This window comes from Talpa occidentalis, unplaced genomic scaffold (assembly GCF_014898055.3).
Source record: "Talpa occidentalis isolate TD23 unplaced genomic scaffold, MPIMG_talOcc4v2.1, whole genome shotgun sequence".
Lineage (NCBI taxonomy): Eukaryota > Metazoa > Chordata > Mammalia > Eulipotyphla > Talpidae > Talpa > Talpa occidentalis.
Window position 1 is genome coordinate 77,477,748 of NW_026555331.1, and position 21,895 is coordinate 77,499,642.

At 36.0% G+C, this 21,895-nt stretch overlaps 1 protein-coding gene across 10 annotated transcripts in view; it reads right to left on the reverse strand.

Annotated features, from left to right (window-relative positions):
* SUGCT (succinyl-CoA:glutarate-CoA transferase) overlaps positions 1 to 21,895 on the reverse strand; it is a 793,244-nt gene that overhangs the window by 369,750 nt on the left and 401,599 nt on the right. The window contains exon 13 of one of the 10 annotated variants that reach the window (XM_054692305.1): positions 5,515 to 5,702. The exons of the other annotated variants lie outside the window; for them this stretch is intronic. Coding sequence (XP_054548280.1) covers positions 5,676 to 5,702 — 27 coding nt within the window. The 3' untranslated portion in view covers positions 5,515 to 5,675. Of the gene's footprint in view, positions 1 to 5,514; positions 5,703 to 21,895 lie in introns of those variants that run through there. 10 annotated transcript variants of the gene reach the window in all.

Below are 21,895 nucleotides of genomic sequence, written 5' to 3' on the forward strand. Positions count from 1 at the left end.
CTCCCCTCCGCAGTGTATTTCAGTCAGTCTGCCTTTTCTGTTCCCCACTCGGTCTCTGGTGAATCCTCTCACCATCCCCCGCATCTCTGGCCTGTACCCCAGCTCTTGTATGCATAAATAAATCTTAAAAAAAAAAAAGTCTGAAAAGCTACTGGGGGCTCCAGAACTGCCTTTACTGGTCAGCCCTGATCCATAGAGAACCTGCCGCATGCCTTACTGGCCTTACAGTATCAAAGGTATCAGGTAAATTTTATAAATTGGGGGAGGGTAAGTTTTCTTAAGCAAGATACAAAGCCCAGTGTAAGGTCAGGACTGGCCATGGTGCAGGTTTTCTAGGATTCAGCAGACCGGGTAAAGGAGGAGTCAGAGTCCTCAGTGGTTTTTTGCAGGTCTTTTATTGGGGTTCACCAGGCATATGACAGGCAGGGGTGCTGGCTGGGAGGCTGGCAGGCCTCCCAGCCCCTAGCAAGTCTTCACTCTATCTGAGCTCTCTGGCATTCGTTCTGCTGCTTCTCGGCTTCTCCTTCGGCTTCGGCTTTGGCTTCGGCTTCTCCTCGGCTTTCTGCTGGCATCCCCGTGACGCCACCCTTAAAAAGCCCAGTCTTAGCCCAGGTGAATCCCATCTACCTATGCCCACACCCTATTCCAGGTGCCCGCCATCAGGCATGCTTTCAGGACCGCAAGGATCCATCATCTATCCTGATGGCGGGAGGGCAGAAAAGCCTGACATTTTTCCTTACCCTACACCCAGGCACTATACTGGAAAACTCTGACACACTTGACTATATTAAAAAGTAAAATATTCTATTTGGCAAAATAAATAAGTAAAAATACAAATCATAAAAAGAGTAAATAAAATTAAAAGACAAACAACACTGGGAGGAGGTTTACTGTTTAAAAATTAAAAAGGATTAAAATACATAATATATAAAAGTAAAAACTTCCTAATACCCAACAGAATATAGGCAAATAATTTTCAGAGTTAAAATAAATATAAAAAATGTCTAATTCTCAGTTTTAATCCAAAAAAGTAAAGTGTTAGTGTTTATGAAATGCATATGCTACATCTTTTTGCCAATCACATTAGTGAAATTAGCAAAGACTGATAATATCTAGTATTGCTTGGTATGGGAAAAGAAGCTTTCCCAATTAAGATTTTATTGGAGTATAAATTAACACAGACTTTTGAAATGCATATTATTTGTTATATTGTGCTTACCCATTCAACCAGAAATAATTATTCAAGGAATCAATTCTAGAAATTGCACAAGTAAGCGAAGATAAATATGAAGGTATTCATTGTCTCTATACAGTTATTCATTAAACATTTCAAGCCCCATATATATCATCTAAAAAATGTATTTCCAAACGCCACTGTGCATTCTTTTAAGTAATTAAATATTTAAAAATATTAATTAGTATGCCATAATTATTAATAAATAATTAATGAGTAATTGATGATTTTTTACTTATTAAAATAATACCACAGCATTGCCTAACAAGGCACAGTACCCTTAATCATTGAAAAATAAATACTTACATAGAAATTGTTTGTCCCCATTTTTAAGTACAAAGTACAATTTTATCATGTCCATTGAGTGAACAAAGCTTGTGTTATCTTAAGTAGCAAAGGAGACTTTCTAAGGGTGATTAAGTCAAGGAGGTTGAGACGGGAAATAAGTGGGTTCAATGTAATCATCAAGGGTCCTTGTCAGAGTAAAGGGAAGGCATTGCCATTTCAAGGCAATGCCATTTGAAAAAGATTCAACTCACTTTGCTGATACAAAATACGGAAGGGAGCCATGAGTTCAGACATGGTTTCCGCAAGGAAATGGATTCTCCCTTAGAGGCTGTAATAGAACCTTAAACTGAAATATTGATTTTAGCCAACTGTCACCTCACACTTCATACCTCCATAACTGTAAGATAATAAATTTGTACTGTTTTATCAACATTTGTATGTATTGTTTAAGACAAAATATAGAAATTTGTTTTAGCGTTATAAAAATGTAATACAATCAGACACTGTATTAAGTTATAAAAATATAAAATATCAGGGCCTCCCTGGTGGCACAGGGGTTAAGTCACAGTGCTATCAAGTTATTACAGCCTGAGTAAAATATTACAGCCTGAGTTCCATCCTGGGCCAGGGAGCTAATCCACATGGCGCAGCAGACCTCTACTGTCTCACTAGCTGCTCCCCTCAGCAGTGTATTTCAGTGGATCTGAATGGTCTTCTCCCCATTCTGTCTGTCCCTTGTGAATCTTGTCACCCCCCACACCGCTGGCCTATACCCCAATTCTTGTATGCATAAATAAATCTTTCAAATATATATATGTGTATATATATATAAATATATATAAATATCCTTTTATCTTTGAGATCATAGTCCTTCCAGGAAAAGAAATAGATACAAATTAGAACTCTTAAGACAGATAGTAAATGTCAATGTATGAGACTTTCTGATTTTTTCTAATTAATACATAATTTTATTATACCTGATGATATTTTCACTTTTTTTTATTTTTTATTTTTTTATATTTCAATTTTCTCTCTCTTTTTTTATTTTTATATTCCCCATACAATTGCAACCCCCTGATTTTGTCCCCAAACCCTCCTTTCCCCTCCCCCCTCCCAGTGTGTCTCTGGTTCATAGTTGTTTGTTGATTTTAATTTTTTTCTTTCTTTTAGTTATTCTTTTTCCTGGTCCGTTATTTAGGTTTTCTAGATTTCTGTTATGAGTGAGACCATCCAGTATTTTTCTTTTTCTTTCTGGCTTATTTCGCTGAGCATGATCCCTTCCAGCCCCATCCATGTTGCTGCAAATTGCATGTGTTCATCTTTTTTGAATGCTGAGTAATATTCCATTGTGTATATGTACCACATCTTCTTCATCCAGTCATCTATTTTGGGGCATTTGTGTTGTTTCCAAAGAATAGCTATTGTAAATTGTGCTGCTATAAACATAGGGGTGCAGGTGCTCTTTTGGAATTACCGTTTCTGTGTCCTTTGGGTAAATACCTAGGAGTGGAATTGCTGGATTATATGGAAGCTCTATCTTTACTATGTTGAGGAATCTCCACACAGCTTTCCATAGTGGTTGGATTAGTTTGTACTCCCATCAGAGTGCAGGAGAGTTCCTTTCTCTCCACATCCTTGCCAACATTTATTGTTGCTAGATTTTTTTTTAATATGTAACATTCTCACTGGTATGAGATGGTATCTCATTGTAGTTTTGATTTGCATTTCCCTTATTGCAAGTGACATTGAACATTTTTTCATATGCCTGGTGGCCATTTGCCCTCAAAGACATCTTTATAGACACATCACCCAAAGCAGTGATAGTGAAAGCAAAGATCAACAGCTGGAACTACATCAAATTAAAGAGCTTCTGCACAGCAAAAGAGACAATAACCAAAACAAAGAGAAACCCCACCAACTGGGAGAAAATTTTTGCACCCAACACTAATGATAAAGGACTGATCACAAAACTCTACAATGAGCTGATGAAACTCAACAAAAACAAAGTAAATAATCCAGTCAAAAAATGGGCAGAAGAGCTAAAAAGAAACTTCTCCAAAGAGGAGATATTTTCACTTTAAAAGTGTGTAAATGTTCTTTATGTATGCATGTCAGATAAAAATTATTTTGGAAGTTTTGATATTATTGATAGAATAAAATAAAACATACAACTTTTTCCTTAGTATTTCTACATTAGATATTCTTCATATCTTTCTTAATTCTATAATGTTGTAAGGTTATTTGTTATTAAAATAAGGGTTAATAGAAAAATTCACTTTCCATATTTCATCTACTCATTTGTAATATTGAGCATTTAGAAGACAAACAAAACATTTACTTATGATGGAGTTTCTTAAATGGAACTTAATAAATAAAATATATGGGAATTAACTGGAGTGGAGAAAATATTTGGTATCACCCACAGGTTCCAGGAGCTTTACCCTCAATAGTAGAGTAGAGAGAGTAGAGAGAGGAAACACAGTAGAGAGAGGAAATGACTTGTAAATATGAGAAAAATGAGAATAGTTTTTAGCTTGTAATTTGGATTTCCTCTTTCTATAACAAATTCAGGTAGGTCTACTCATCACCCAAAATTAAGAGGAAAAGAGCAATTTAGTCTAGTTACTCCTTTGATAGAAAATTTCAAATATTTATGAAATGTTTTCCTTTTTTTAGCATATTTTTTATATTTCCCAAACAAAAGTTTCTCCAAATTAAATTGTTCCCTGACACTTTCAGTATCAGTCAGGGTCAAGTCAATAGACACTACTCTTTTTTTTCTTTTAACTCTTTTATTTTATATAATTCTTACATCTTTTTTCATTTTTGCACAATGTATGCATTTTCATTTTGGTGATATCCCCCATACAATTCCTTCCCCTCTTATTTTGGCCCTAATCCCTTATCTACTCCCCCCCCAATAGTGTGTCTCTGGTTTATAGTTGCTTATTGATTTTGAATTTTACTTTATTATAATTTAGTCTTTTTCCTGGTCCCTTAATTTACGTTTTCAAAATTCCTGCTATAATCGAGACCATCCAGTATTTTTCTTTTTCTTTCTGGCTTATTTCGCTGAGCATGATCCCTTCCAGCTCCAGCCATATTGCTGCAAATTGCATGAGTTTATCTTTTTTTGATTGTTGAGTAATATTCCATTGTGTATATGTACCACATCTTCTTCATCCAGTCATCTGTTTTTGGGCATTTGGGTTGTTTCCACAGCTCAGCTATTATAAATAGTGCTGCTATAAACATAGAGGTGCAGGTGCCCTTTTGAATTAATATTTGTGTACTTCGGGTAAATACCTAGGAGTGGAATTTCTGGATCATATGGAAGCTCTATATTTAGTAGGTTGAGGAATCTCCACACAGCTTTCCATAGTGGTTGGACCATTTTGCACTCCCACCAGCAGTGCAGGAGAGTTCCTTTTCCTCCACATCCTCACCAACATTTGTTGATGCTAGTTTTATTAATATGTGCCATTCTCACTGGTAGACATTACTCTTTAAATAAAAATAATTTTTGCTTGAAGTGGTTAGCTATGTAGCACAAAGGATAAAGAGAACTCTAAGGTGTTAACAAAGGTAGCAACTACAGGAAGCAGCTATGGCTCCCAAGTCTTGGGAAAACAATGGAGATCATTAGAGTTATTAGAAGCTTAGAGGAAGGCATTGTGGAGGTAAAACTGAGATCTCTGAAGAGAAGCTGTGGCTAGTTACATTGTTTTCTCTAAGATAGGACATTTTATTTTATTTTTTTAAAGAGGGAACACTTCTTTTTTTTTATTTAAAGATTTATTTATTTATACAAGCACTGGGTACAGTCAGAAGCATGGGAGGGTGAGAGAATTCACCAGAGCCAGAGAGGAGAGCAGAACAGGCAGACTGACGAAGTACACTGCTGAGGGGAGCAGCGGGTGGCAGGAGTCTGTGCACCATGTGGGACCCTTGCCCCATGGCCGGGGATCGAACTGGCACTGCAGAGGCTGCAGGCAGCTTCGCAGCCCAGCACTCAACCGCTATGCCACCAGGGAGGCCCTAAGATAGGACATTTTAAAGCTACTTCTTCAAGTACTGGAAAAACTTCAAATTTGATTCAGCTGCTGCCACATGAAATGACCGCTGCCAGGAAGAAGAGTTGCTGGGGTGATGGTCACAGGAACCACAAGTGAACTGGACTCTATGGGAAGAAAGAAGAAAAAGAAAAAACTGTCTTTTCCTCCTATTCCCACCTTTCTAACTCCCTCTGGTGCCTCCTCTGTGTAGAATTCAAGCAGGAAGTCAGGTGCAAAGCAGAAACGTAGTTTAGAATCCCAGTCCCAATATCACAAAGAAGAGTATAAAAGGATTGATATGCAGCTGAATAAAAATTCAGTAATTGGTTCACCTTTTTTTTGATAACTCATATTCATGTATATCTTTTTATAAACAGCAAAGTTGTTTCCACCTAACATGATGCAATTATTCTTAATACAAATAAAGATACCGTCACTTCAAAATGAGTAGAGACAAAATCTCAACAATTATGGTTGAGAGTTGTGGTTCCCCAAATTCAGTCATATTCCCATTTGAATTTTCTTACCTAGTACTAAATGGAAAATTAATCTTTAAAAAGCTATTAAAAAAGACAGGAGACAGCAGGAAAAAGTTCATATATTTGTGTATATTCATAAAAACAAAGTAAACAAACAAAGAATAAAATATATATAGCTGCTTTAGTCTTTATGTAACTTCTCATGATGTAAATAACTTTAATCTTTCACCATCTATTTCCTTTTCCCTCTGCCAAGTTTAAAGTATGTTAATCCATCATTTTGCAGCGTTTGAATGCTGTTTTGGAAGTACTAAGAAGTTCCCAAGAGAATACCCTGGATTTCAGACACGGTCCTCCCTGGCACCATAGTGTAGCACCAACACCATAGTGTAGCACCATAGTGTAACTACAACCATAATGTAGCACCAACCCTATTAGCCTTCATAATTAAGCTCAATTACTCCAGTCAGCTTGTTGCTACTGCTTAAGTGGCATGAGAATCCCCAAATAGCCAGATGGTAGTCTCTTCGATTCAGATGATGAATCTTCAATTCAATGATTCCCCTGAATCACCTGGTAGAGGCATTCTTTCCCTAGAAAAGTCTGCCAAACTAACAGAGCATAAATTTGTGGAGAAAGAAGCAAACATTCTGAGAATAGATTATTAAGTTTTAAAGTAAAAGAAGCCATTCCAAGCTCCTTCATTTCTAGACTCATGTACAGTCATGTATTAGGACAATATGTTCCAAGAAATGTGTCATTAAAAAAAGCCATTTAATTATTGTGCAAACATCACTGAGTATTTGTTATTCTCTTAACAGTACTTCTGCATTTCATTGCATAGCAATTCAGGAGGTACTGGTATCTTAGAAGAAGAGCTGAGTCATCTATGAAGTCTTACTACTCCTGTGGCACATGAGGAGTATGTGCTATTGATACCACTTGGCAATAGGAATTTTGGGGCCACTGCTATATATGTGGTCCATCATTGATATATTATACAGTGCATGACTGTGTTTTCACATTAGGAGAGACAGCATCATATTTGTGACTCTGATTCAAAGCATATCCTGCATCCTGTAAGACAGAACCCCATCCTTCCATGGTGTTGGAATGGAGAATTCCTTCTGTCCAATATATATGCTGCTTTTAGATAATGGGATACATGTAATACTAGTTAATTTCATACTGATGAACTCATTACTGTACATTTTATTGAGCTGATTTCCTTGACTGGAATCAATGTTAAACAAAATATTGTGGGGCCTCCCTGGTGGTGCAGGCAGTTGAGCGCCACATTGTGAAGCTGTTAGCAGCCTCTGCAGCACGGGTTCCATCCCAGCTGGCCTGGCGAGAATCCCACATGACTTGGCAGACCTCTCCTGTCTCGCCTACTGCTCCCCTCAGCAGTGTGTTTTGTCAGTCTGCCTGTTTTGTTCCCTGCTTTGTCTCTGGTGAATCCTCTCACCTTCCCGTGCATCCTGTACCCCAGCACTTGTATAAATAAAAATAAATCTTAAAAAAATAAAATAAACAGAATATTGTGAAAATCCAGTTGTGGATGGTGGTGTTGATAAAAGTATTATGGGCAGGGTAGGCATATTCACATCAGGATTACGTCTGATTCCAAGGTGGACAAAAGGTGCACACTCTGTGATGGCAGGGGCTCATTGTAATCAGCCTACTACCTAAGTGACTGACTGGTGCCTCCAGGTAATGGATCCATATGAATGGCTCAGGATTAATATCTGTTGTTGGCAGGGTAGGCACTAAACTGTAGTAGCAGCCAGATCAGTCAGATCTGGATGAGCCATCCATCTTCTATAGCCTTGCACCATGACTACTTTGTATATGAACTCATTGAGCAGATACTAGGGTGTTAGAAAAAAAAAAGCTTACTAATTTTTTTGAAATGTGTGCTATCAGTATCCTCTAAATGTAAATTAATTTAGAGGTCAACCTTCATTTGGACTTTTCTTTTTCTTCCTAAGCTCAATAAAAAAATTCATACTATCTCCTTTTGATTATTTTTTCTTTCTGTATTAAGTCGATTTCCCATTGTTTAGTTCCATAGTCTTCCAAAGTTTAAAACTAGAAATTATTCAGCACTTTTTCTGACAGTCCAAATTCTAAAACATCATATAATATGATCACATACTACTGATAACCCAGTCATTTACTCAGCATCTGAAGTGAATGAGTAATTGAAATGAGTTTTTCAACAAAATTGAAGTTTGTTGCACACCTTCATAAATTATCTTAATTCTGTGATAGAGTTTCATTAAATTCATACCCAATCTACCTTGTCAGTATTGCCCCTACTGGAAAGAAAATCCACATATGTCCATTGGAAGATAACTTTATTTGCCAATATAAATCAATAAAACTTATCAATAACTTGTCTTACATTTTATGAGTTGAACCACTACAATCTTTTTCATTACAATGTCTACTCTTCTGGTAACTTACTTTAGCAATTGAATTCAGATATATGCTGTCAAGATTTTCCTTAAGTCATTTCCAGTTTTCAGATCAAGAATTTTTTTGTATCTACTGTACATATAACATCTTTCAACATCTCTAATACAATATTGTTTTGAAGTATTTTTTATTACTGAAATTATTTATTTTGAAATAATTTCAGGTATAGAGAGGAGCTCAAAAAAAATAGTTACAAAGATTTTCTGCATAGGGCCTCCGTGGTGGTGCAAGGGGTTAAGCACCGCACTATGAAGCGGTCCGCAGCCTCTGCAGCATGAGTTCGAGCTCCATCCAGCTGGCCAGGGAGCAACCCACATGGCAAAGTAGACCTCTCCTGTCTCGCCTGTTGCTTCCCCTCAGCAGTGTATTTCAGTCAGTCTGCCTGTTCTGTTCCCCACTCTGTCTCTAGTGAATCCTCTCACCAACCCCTGCATCTCTGGCCTGTACTCCAGCTCTTGTAAGCATAAATAAATAAATCTTAAAAAAAAAAAAAAGACAAAGAGTTTCTACATATTCTTTACCTAGCTTCTCCTAATGCCAGTCTCTTACATACCATGGCATAGAAGTGAAAATTAGGAAACTAATATTGGTACAGTGTTATACTAAGCTATAAACTTTATTTAGATTTCTCCGGCTTTTATACTAAAATCCTTTTCCTATAACAAGGTTTACTTCAGACTTGCTCTTGGAACTTAGTCATCAAGTTACATCCAATCTGAGATAGTTCCTCAGTATTAACTTGTCTTTCATCATTATGACACTGTTGACAAATGTATTTCTGTTGTGTTTGTTTGATGTTTACTCATGATTACATTGATGCTATGGACTTTGGGGAACAATACTAAAGATCTGGTACATACATGCGTCATAGAATATTCAATCAAGGAGAACATTATACTGATGTCTTATTGTTGTGATGTTACAGTATTTTTATTTGTCCAGCTCTAACATACATTTGAAGTAGTTTCAGAATTGCTAAAACACATCCATGTGAAAAACAAATTTACAAAATACAGCACATTGTTTTGGTTTGGTAATTTTTGTTTTATTCCTATTATATCTACTAAAAAAACTGTTTTCCAAAGTTATTTAGGTTACTCATCTTCTCTAACCCTTTCAGTGTAATTATGCCATTCATTTCTCACAGTATAGATTACATATTGGGTTTCTTGACACTCTGGTTGACATTTATTAATTTACATACCCTTTATAGTACAGAATTGTATGGGCTTTGACATATGTATAAAATTATGTATCTACTCCCATAGTACCATATGAAAAAATTCAGCCATGCCCCAAATTCCCTTGTGTTGCTACTTTGTAATTAATCTCTACCTCTACTCTTAGCCAAAGTCAACTAAAGATGTTTTCTGTCTATTTTGCTTTTCCCAAATGTTATATAAATGAAAAGATATAATATGCACTCTTTTCTGCCTGGTTTATTTCACAAAGTAAAATACACTTAAACTTTACCTGGTTTGTGTTGGGGAGTGGAAGGAGATGTATTGGTTTCCAGAATGATGACATGAGGTACTCCACAGATCCACTCCTCAGTGGTGAAACAACCAGAATTGGTGAAAATCATTATTAAAAACATTTAAAATTTTTAAATTTCTGTAAACAATCCAAAGGGCATATTGCAAAGGAAGAAATATTTATTCAGTAAAACCCACTAAGCATTAAGTAAGAACAGCAAAAGTCTGTTACTATAGTTTCAACCTATTCCCCTGAACAAGCCCCTCTCTTAGACCCTGAGATTAGTGAGATAGAAGCTCTATTCTGGGTGGGAGAATACAAGAAAAAAAAGGGATCCTGAAACTTAATTTTTTCTGACTCAAATAAGATGGCAGCAGAGGGAGGACACTAGCTAACTTTCTCCTTATACTCTTGGACCAAAGCATCAGGACAAAGTCAATAACTCCTGAAGGGAAGATAGAGTGTTGCTAGGGGGAGCAATATCCATAGGACGGGTCCCTAGTCCAGCTGTCAGCCTTGCTAGGAGCCCTACTATCTTCCCAGCTACTGAAGGCTGGCAGGCAGTCAGCAGTTGCAAGAGGGAGAGACACACCATTCCAGTATTCAGTGATCAGCCACAGGAATCTAGTTTCTAGTTGTCAACTATGGGACATTAGCCCCCAGTTGCCAGTAGTGAGGGATGGACTGCCCCTGGAGTCCATTACAAACCACAAGTAGTAAGAGTTGGACTGCCTCCAGCATCCATTACCAACACAGGAGCCCAGCCTCCAGGTGCCAGCTGTCAGCAGGATTTGCACCATTCCCCATCAACTGCCACCAGCTAGGAGAGGCCAGCCTTGCTTCCCCAGCTATAACCTTTCTGAATAAGAGTTTGGCTGCTCCTGTCCCCATTGTGGCAGCTGATGAGAGCCCAGTCATTTGTCACCAGCTGCCAGCCACCAGCAAGCTGGACTTCTCCTAATATCGAGCAACCAGCTACAGAAGCCCAGATACCAGCTACTTCTGGCCTCCAACCACCAGGTGTGGGAATACAACCATCAGCCAGTGAGACAACAGAAGGGCCTAGGCCACACTTGTTGTGGCTTACATTAGACTTACATTTGACTTCTCTGAGGAAACATTAATGAGGAAGGAGAGAATGGAATGATTTATTCAAAATATTTAAAGCTAGAAACTGCCAACCAAGGATATGATATCCTGTAAGACTCTATCAGATATCAGATATAAGGGAGAAATTATTGCCTCTCCAGACAAATAGAAGCTAAAGGAGTTTGCAAATGCCAGCTCTCCCTTACAACAAATGTTGAAAGGAGCACTCCAAAATAAATCAAAGTTAAAAAAAAAAATTAGGACAGGCCTCCCTGGTGGCGCAAGGGGTTAAGCACCACACTATGAGGCAATCTGCAGCCTCTGCAGCATGGGTTCAATCCCCAGCCAGCCAGGAAGCTACCCACATGGCCCAGCAGACTTATCCTGTCTCGCCCACTGATCCCGTCAGCAGTGTATTTCAGTCAGTCTGCCTGTTCTGTTCCCCACTCTGTCTCTGATGAATCTTCTCACCCCCCTCATCTCTGGCCTGTACCCCAGTTTGTGTATGCATGAATAAATAAATCATAAATAAATAAAAAATAAACAAATAAATAAATGTAAACACACTGAACTCACCAAAGGTACAGAGTTCTAAGTTAGATCAGTAAACAAAACCCAGCTTTCTGTTGCCTCCAGGAAACCCATCTGAGCTTCAACAGTAAATACAGGCTTGAAGTGAATTACTAGAAAGCAATCCTGAAAGCAAATAGAACCCAAAAAAAGGCAAGGACAGTCACACTTATTTCAGATAAAATGAACTTCCAGTTAAGAGAGATGCATAGATGGATATTATATAATAATAAAGGGATATTGGTTGCAATGCAATAACAGAGGATTTCAACACCACACTTACATCAATGGACATATCAACCAGAAAAAAAATATCAACAAGGAAACACTCTTAAATGAAAATTACCAGATAGGCCTACTTGATATTTATAAGGCACTAAATTCTTCTCAAGTACACATGGTACATTCTCGAGGAGAGACCACATATTAGGTGGGTCACAAAACAAATATTAATAAATTCTGAAGACTAAGATCATACCAAGTATTTTCTCTGATCACAATGGTATCAAACTAGTAATCACAAAAAGAAAGCAGGAAAACCCTCTAATTATCTAGAAGCTGAAAAACACTCTATTTAATGAGCAATTCAACAAAGAAAATTAAAAACTACCTGGAGACAATTGAAAATGAAGATACAATATACCAGAAGCCCTAGGACACAGCAAAAGTAGTTCTAAGAGTGAAGTATATTGCAAGGCAGGTCCACATCAAGAAACAAGAAAGAACTTAAAACAAATAATCTTTTCTCTTACCTTAAAAGATAAAACAGAACTTAAAAGATTATATCAATGCATGCAGAGAAGGCATTTGACTAGATTAAGCAAAAATTTATGATTAAAAACTCTGCATAAACTAGAGTTTGAAGGAACATAACTCTACATAATAAAAGTCATATGCGATAAACCCACAACTAGCATCAGGCTCAATGGTGAGAAAATGAAATTTTTCCTATAAGATGGTAGAGGACAGCATGTCCACTCTCACCACTACTTTTCAACATATTATTGGGGAAGACCTTGCTAGGGCAATTGGGCAAGAAAAAGATATGAAAGGAATTCAAATTGGAAAATATAAAGCCCTAAAGACTTTATTAAAAAAAAAATTATGAACAATAAATCAATATAGTAAAGTGGTAGGCTACAAAATCAATATGCAAAATACTGTTTTATTCTATATACGAATAATGACTAGAAAAGAAAGAAACCAAGAAAACAATTACATTTAATTAGCATTAAAAAGCATTAAATTCTTAGGAATAAACTTAAGAAGGAGGTGAAACACCCATTCAATGAAAACTGTAAACCTTTGCTAAAAGAAATAGAAGACAACAAAAGAAAATGGGAAGATATTCTGAGCTCATGGATTAGAAGAAATAGCATAATCAAAATGTCCAATTTGCCCAAGGCAAATTATAGATTCAATGCAATCTTTATAAAAACTCCAATATGGGCCTCCCCGGTGGTGCAGCGGTTGAACCCTGGGTTGCGAAGCTGCCCGCAGCCTCTGCAGGGCCGGTTCGATCCCCGGCACATGGCGCGCAGACCTCTCCTGCTGCCCGCTGCTCCCCTCAGCAGTGTACTTCGGTCCTTCTACCTACTCTGCTCCCCGCTCTGGCTCTGGTGAATTCTCTCACCCTCCCACACTTCTGACTGTACCCAGTGCTTGTATAAATAAATAAATAGATAAATAAATAAAATATTAAAAAAAAAAATCCAGTAGATTTCTTCAAAAAAATAGAGAAAACATTATTGAAATTTATATGGTCCCCCAAAAGACCCAAATAATGAAAGCAATTTTGTCAACAAAGAAGGGGAATTGTGGTATCACATTTCCATATGTCAAACTGTGTTACAAGGCCATAGTAATATAAATAGTATGATGCTGGAATAAAAAACTGAGACCCTGACAAGTGAAATAGATTTGACATCCAAGATATAAACCAGGAAGCCCAGCCCACCAAGCTGGCCAATATCTTCCAGCCCAGACTGGGTCCCAGCCCAGAAACCCCAGCATCTACCATATATCTGGAATGCCTTGGATACCCCAAAATGAGCAACTGAGACCTCAGCACCAGCTGCCAGCTCCACAGAGCAGAAGGAACTTTATTTTTCTGTTTTTTCCCGAAATAAACCCATTTTACATGGATAGCTAATCTATGACAAAAGAGCCAATAATATATAATGGAGAAAGGAAAGTCTCTTAACAAGTGGTGCTGGAAAGACTGCACAGCCATGTGGAGAAAAATGAAACTAAACCTATCTCTCATACCATAAATAAAAATCAACTCAGAATGGATTAAAGACTTAAATATAAAACAAGAATCCATTAAATACATAGAAGAAAAAAAAAGGCCAAATACAACATTAGCTTCAGGGATGTCTTTGGGGAATAATTCTAATGGTGAGGAAAATAGAAGCAAAGATAAATACAGGGGACAACATCAAACTGAAAAGCTTCTATAACAGTAAAAGAAACTATCCATGAAACAAAAAGATACCCGACTAAATGGAAGAAAATATCTATACATCTTATATTCAACAAAGGGCTGATATTCAAAATGCACAAAAAGTTCATGCAATTCAATAAAATAAAAACAAAAAACCCAATCAAAATACAATACGGGCAGCAGACATTTTTCCAAAGAAGACATATAGATGGAAACAAGCACATGAAAAAAAAATAAGATCAACATTTATCATCAGAGAAATGCAAATCAAAACCAGTATGATATACTATCTAGCAACTATAAGAAGGCCCAAATCATGGAGTCACAAAAAACCTTGAACAGCCAAAGCTCTCCTGACTAAAAAGGAGAATGAAGGTATCACACTCCTAGACCACAACCTGTACTACAAAGCCACAATAATTAAAACAGCATGGTGGTGGAACAAAAAAAAAACACCCAGACCAATGGAATGAAATAGAAAACCCCAAAATAAAACCACACATATATGTACAACTGATCTATGACAAAGGAGCAAAGAACAAGGACAGTTGTTCAATAAATGGTGCTGGGAAAACTGGACCACCACAAGCAAAATAATGAAACTAGATGACTACATCACACCATGCATAAAAAGCAACTCAAAATGGATAAAAGAATTGAACATAAGACCTGAAACAATAAAATATATAAAAGAAAACACTACGTGACACACATTGCAGTAACATCTTTAAGACTCACACTCCAAAGCAAAGCAAGAAAAGGAAAAGATAAACAGCTGGGATTACATCAAACTATCAAGCTTCTGTACAGCAAAAGACACATTAACCAAAACAAAGAGACACCCTACAGACTGGGAGGAAAAAAATGCACTCCATACAACTGATAAGGGACTAATCACAAAGATCTACAAAGAGCTCACGTGACTCAACAAAAACAAAGTAAACAATCCAGTCAAAAAATGGGCAGAAAAGCTAAAAAGATACTTCTCCAAAGAGGGATTGCAAATGGACAAGAGGTATGTGAAAAAAATGTTTAATAACACTTGTAATCAAGGAAATGCAAATCAAAACCACAATGAGATACTACCTTACACCAGTGAGAATGCCACATAGTAAAAAAACAAGAAACAACAAATGCCGGCTAGTATGTGGAGGAAAGGAACTCTCCTACACTGCTGGTGGGAATGCAAACTGGTCCAACCATTATGGAAGTTCCTCAAACTACTAAAAATGAGTTACCATATGACCCAATTCCACTCATAGGAATCTACCCGAAGAACACAAAAACATTAATTCAAAAGGATACCAGTACCCCTATGTTTACTGCAGCACTCTTTACAATAGCCAAGCTATGGAAACAACCTAAATGACCAAAAAGAGATGATTGGATTAACAAAAAAAATGTGGTATACATGCACAATGGGATATGATTCATCAATCAAAAAAAAGATAAACTCATGCCATTTGCAGCAACACGGATGGAGCTGGAAGGGATTATGCTTAGAGACAAAAATCAGAAGGAAAAGGAAAAATATCAAGATGAGTGGATTAAAAAGCTGTGGCATTTATACACAGTGGAATATTACTCAACTATAAAGATGAAATCTTGCCATTTGCAACATGAATGAAACTGAAGGTGATTATGTTGAGTTAAATAAACCAGAAGTATAAAGATAAACACTGGATGATTTCAGTAATGTGTGAAATATAATCAAAACAAAGGGACAAAACTAAATCAAAACAAACCCAAATTAATCTGCAGATTCAACACAATCCCATCAGAATGCAAACTGACTTAAGAGCTGAAATTTATAAGCTACTTCTAAAATGTATTTGGAAATACAGGAACCTGAACAAGCCTAAACAATCTTGAAAAATAAAGGCAAAACGGAATACACACATCTTCCTCTCTAAACTTCCACAAAGCTACATTAATCACGATAGGGTGGTACTAGCAAAAGTACAGACTATAGATCGGTGAATTAGAAATAAACATTTACTATTTCTGTGTAATGAATTTCAACATAGGTGCCAAAAATTAAATAGGGAAATAGTTTCAACTATTGATGCTGTGTCACTGGTTACCCATATACAAAGGAATAAAGTCAGACTCCTACCATACACTGTATGCAAAAATTAACTCAAAATTGATCAGAGACTTGGGCTACCCCGGTGGCGCAGCGGTTGAGCGCTGGGTTGCGAAGCTGCCTGCAGCCTCTGCAGTGCCAGTTTGATCCCTGGCCTCCAGGCGAGGGTCCCACATGGCGCTCAGACCTCTCCTGCCACCTGCTGCTCCCCTCAGCAGTGTATCATCAGTCTGCCTGTTCTGTTACCCGCTCTGGCTCTGGTGAATTCTCTCACTCTCCCGTGCTTCTGACTGTACCCAGTGCTTGTATAAATAAATAAATAAATCTTTAAAAAAAAATTGATTGGAGACTTAAATTTAAAGCTATCAAACTCTTATAAGAAAACAATCAAAAATCTTCATAGTCTTTAAGCATGGTTTCTTGGACACAGTAACAAAAATATAAGTAACAAAAGAAAATATACATAAATGTGACTTCATGAAAATTAAAAAGTTTGGGTTTCAAAATACACCATCAATACAATAAAATAACATCCCACATAATGGAATAAAATATTTGCAAGTCATATATTTGATCAGGGATTTTTATCCAGAAAATCTAGGAACTCATCACTCAATAACAAATAATCCAATTATCCTATTATCACTTTAGAAGATTTTCAAGATCATTGTCATTAGTTTAATGCAAACCAACCCACCATGAGATACCACTTCATACCACTAATATGGTATGAAAAAAGAATGAAGGGTTCAGAGAGGGAGGAGGGACAGAGAAAGGAAATAAGGGGAAAAGGGAAGCAGAAAAGGAGGGAAGGAGGAAGGAAAGGAAGAAAAGAGGGATTAAGGAAAAGTAGTATGTGTTGGCAAGAATGTGGCAAAATTAGAACCCTCACATTTTGCTCATAAAGTTGTAAAATGATGAGTCACCTGGGAAAAAGCTAAACAGAGTTACCATATAACCCCGCAATTCTACCACTGGGTAACTGAATAGCCATAAATGCTTACGACTATATAAAGACTGTGCATTAATTTATATCAATGTTGTATCCATAATAGCCAAAATAAGAATTAATTTAAATGTCCATAAACTTATCAATGGTTAAGTAATATGTGATGTTTCTATACAATAGAATAGTATGCAGCCATATAAAGATATAAAGTGCTTATGCATAGTACATCATGGAAGAATGTTGAAAACATGCTGAGGGAAAGAAGTTGCTCATAAAAGGACACATATCAGATGATTCCATTGAAATGAAATGCACTAAAAAGACAAATTCTTAGAAACAGAAAGTATATTATCAAGAGCAAGAGGGAGGAGAAATGGGGAGTGAATGCTAAGGAGTTTCTTGAAAGAGGTATGAAAATATTCTGAAATTAGTGGTGATGATTTCACAGTTCTGTGAGTGTACCAAAAACCATATATTTTAAAGGGGTAATTTTATGATATCTGAGTAATGTGTCAATAAAACTAAAGTTTTTTTTTAAATGTCCTATGATTCCATTTTATATAACATCCTTGAAATGATAAAATTATAGCAATGGAAGACAAATTGATGATTGCTATGGATTTGGGATGGGGCAGGAGTGGATGTCATTATAAATGGGAAACAGGAGGGGGACCTTCACATCTTTGAGTTATAGATTGTGGTGATGGTTATACAAATCTATACATGTAAAAAAGGCATAAAACTATATACAAACATGGCACCAATGTCAGATACCTGTTTTGCTATCATATCATAATTATGTAACATGTAATCATTGAGTGAGGACATTTCTGTACCATTTCTAATTCCTTATGAATTTAATTAGTTCAAAATAAATATATATTTAAAAATTTAAGAACCTAATGGTCTTTAATTTTCATCTTTATTAACAATGTCCTGATTACTGATTTGATTCCCATGAGTTCCTTAATACCTGAAGGGTACACCATATATACTTGCCATGGTAAAAATATATATATATATATACTGTATTACAGGTTTTAACACAAATACATCTCAATACAAAGAAATAATCTAGTACTACTGTTTGTTACTATCTCTTATTTGCATAGAAAGAGTGGGCAAATGTCATTCTTTCTCCTCCTTTGTACACAGTTGACACTCATAAAATATTTGACAATGAATTCTGAATCTTCGAGTTTTGGGAAATAAGCTGAGTTCCATTTCAGTACTGTGAAGTTTAACACAGTAACATCAACTTCTATTTAGGTATCTCATTTCTCTTTTATTCATATTTAAAGACTTGAAATTTTTACACTTTTAGTTTTACAGCAAAATTGATAGGAAGGTGTAAAGAGTTCTTACATGCTCCCAGTCTCTCCCACTATCAACATCCCCACCACTTACATAGCTACAATTAAAGAATTAACAATAGCATCATAATCACCCAAGGAATCTTCTCTCCCATTTGCAAATTTCTCAGTTTCTGAAAAAATACAATCCTAATATAATTGTACTTCTAGTGGAGTGTGCATAAATCTTCTTTTCTGAACCTAAAAGCCATGCACTCACCACAATCTACTGATAATCTCCTAATTTGATAATTACCACAATTTTAGTTTATTAGAGTTTCAGGCCCAGAGTTCTAGATGACAGGGTATAAAACAAAAATGAATATCCACATTGATTAATTTACCAATAACTCTCAGAATGCATGTTTTTTGCTAGGTTGGCTTAGACCTAAGGACTTCTGAATTTCTACCATGGGGCTGATAGGTTCTGTATACATCATACATAGTTATATATAAAAATACCCATATCCTTCATGTTCCTAGGCCTCACTACTACCCAGGATACATTGCTACTGGTATGTAAACATGTGCTCCAATTCAGAGCTGGCGTCACACTACATGGAGTCTCAGTTTGGAAAATGATCAAACTCTTCAGGACAGTACACGTGTTCCATGAACTGACTTTTGGGTTCTACACTTTTGTCTTTTACGATCTTTCACTGACACTCTATACCTCAGCCCTAACCTGAGTTTTTCATATTTCTCCAGGCAGTTTCATATCTCTTATTTCTTTTTGCATGGGCACCGCCTGAAATACTTTTCATTCATCATCACATTTTCCAGAAAATAGCTAATGATCTTAAAAACTTATGAAATAAAATGCCATCATTTTGAGTACTTCATATGTACTAATTTACTGAAATAATGTTTTAAAACAATGAGGTAGAGATCATTAAAATATCCATTACAGAGGAGGAAATTCAGGTAGGGGAAGGTTGAGTAATAAATTATCCAGTGAGAAAGTGACAGATTCCAAATTAAAGCCAGCTCTGTCTGACTATAAAGACTATGTTGATAGCCACAACATTCTCCTTTCTCCAGAGCATTCTACAGTTCCAAAACAGAATTCTTGGAGAATCTTCTAAGTATCCTTAATTCCCATTAGAATTGTATTATCAGAATCTGTGTTGGAGCTTCAAAATTTATATTTTTGAAAAGTTCCCTAGGTAACTCTATTGTACATCCTGTTTAAGAACCACTGTCTGATCATACAGAAAGACTTACAACTATTGACAATCCCATGTAATAGTAAGAAGACATCAGAACACAATTTTGTAAATTTAACTATTTTTTAGAAAACTTAAATGAGACAACTATTGTGCAGAAATGAGAATCTGTAGAGAAGTATTTCCAAGAGAAACTGCATTCTGGTAACATTTTAATTACATTTTATAAATTAGCAAAAATCTGTTTTGTAAAGAAAAATGAATTTAAATTCTTTTTCATTTAAATTCTTGACAGAGTATCAACTACAATTGTGTGGGGAAGATTTGAACATTTGATTGAGTATGTGACTGTCTTAGTGGTCCTCAGACTTCAGAGATAAATTTTACTTATGATACAGAAATATTAATAATACTTCCAGTTTCCTACAATTCAGTGTTTCATTTTCCATAAATAGCACAAAGAGTTATTACAACCAGTCAGTTACAAATGTGAGGGGAGAAATGGCATTTGGGGTCTTCTGATACTTTGATAAGCAATGCTTTTAAATGATGGAAATATGTAAGAAAGACAATGAAATCTGAAATTTTATCTTGCCTGTTATATAGCGGGCTCCTTTTGCAACTTTATACTTTACATGGTTTTCTTAATGCAAGGCTCTTTGTCCTTGTGTTTATATAACATGGGGTATTCAAATTAAATTATTTGTTTTATCTTTCTTTTAATTTTTCTTAAAGATTTATTTATTTATACAAGAACTGGGGTTTAGGCCAGAGGTGCGGGGGATGGGGGGGAGAGAACTCCCCAGAGACAGAGTGGGGAACAGAACAGGCAGACTGACTGAAAACACTGCTGAGGGGAGCAGCGGGCGAGACAGGAGAGGTCTGTCTCGCCATGATGGTATCTCCCTGGCTGGCTGGGAATTGAACCCACGCTGCAAAGACTGTGGACAGCTTCAAAGTACTGTGCTCAACAATTGTGCCACTGAGGAGGTGCATTTCTTTTGATTTTGAAATAATTTTAGACACAGAAAAATTGCAAAGTTGCAAAAGTTGTCATATATCCTGTCCCCAGTTTCTACTATTAACATCTTGCCTAACTATAGTACAAGTAAAGAAACCAAAGTACTTATACAATATTACTAGCTAAACTAAAGATCTTACTTGAATTTTGATAATTACCATACTAAAGTCCTTTTCTCTGGACCAGGATATAATCTAGGATCCTATAATGCTTAAAATGGGCATACTAGAAAGCTAGCACTCTCCAATATAGGACAGTTTCTCATCTTTTTCTTGCATGATTTTCACACTTTTGGAAGTGTTGGTTAGGTATTTTTTTTAATTTTTCAATTTGAGTTGGTTGCATGTTTCAGTGATGTAAAGTTATGCATTTGGGGCAAGTGATGTTATATCAAACAGTTCATGTTGGTGATACTCACTACTATAAAGTAATTACTCTTTCCTTTGTAATTAAGAAGGTAGAGAGATACCTTGAGTTTTTATAAATATCTTCTTTTTATCATAATTTAGCTTAAATCAATAGTTCTTTCCTGCAACAATTACTACTGTGATGTTTACATGAGGATGATTTATTTTTCCACAAATCCATCTATGTTTATTAAGTGAAATTCTACAACATAAAGAACTCTTTCCATCCTTCCACATTTTTTATTGATTCAATTATTTATATTAATATGACCTTATGGATATATATTTATTTATGGATTATTGTCTATCCCTGTAATTATATTTATTTTGTTACTAAATTGTCCCACTTTGGCCACTGGGAACTCTTTGAAATTGGCCCCTTTGTATTTTTGCCATGTTCCCATTATTCTGTGAGCTTTATCTCATTTACTGGCACCACAAGATGTTCTAGGTTTATATTATAATTGCTGTGAAAATTTGGATGAATGATTTAATATTGCTCAGAAACAAAAACATATATATATATATATACTTTGTATTTTTGCTCAGTCTCCTTTACGATTGCTGGTTCTGATACCTTCATTCTCTTTCTGAGAATTCACTTTTCCTTATACTCCCAAAATACAGAATTTGAAAGAGAATGCTGTATAAGTACAAGATAATTATCAGATGCCTGACATGGTAAACTGATAATTAAGGAATTATTCATTCCTGTGGGTCATAAGATTTTATTTCTTTTTAATATAACACAATATATTTTAATAAAAAAGGAAATAAAAACCCCAATATATAAGCA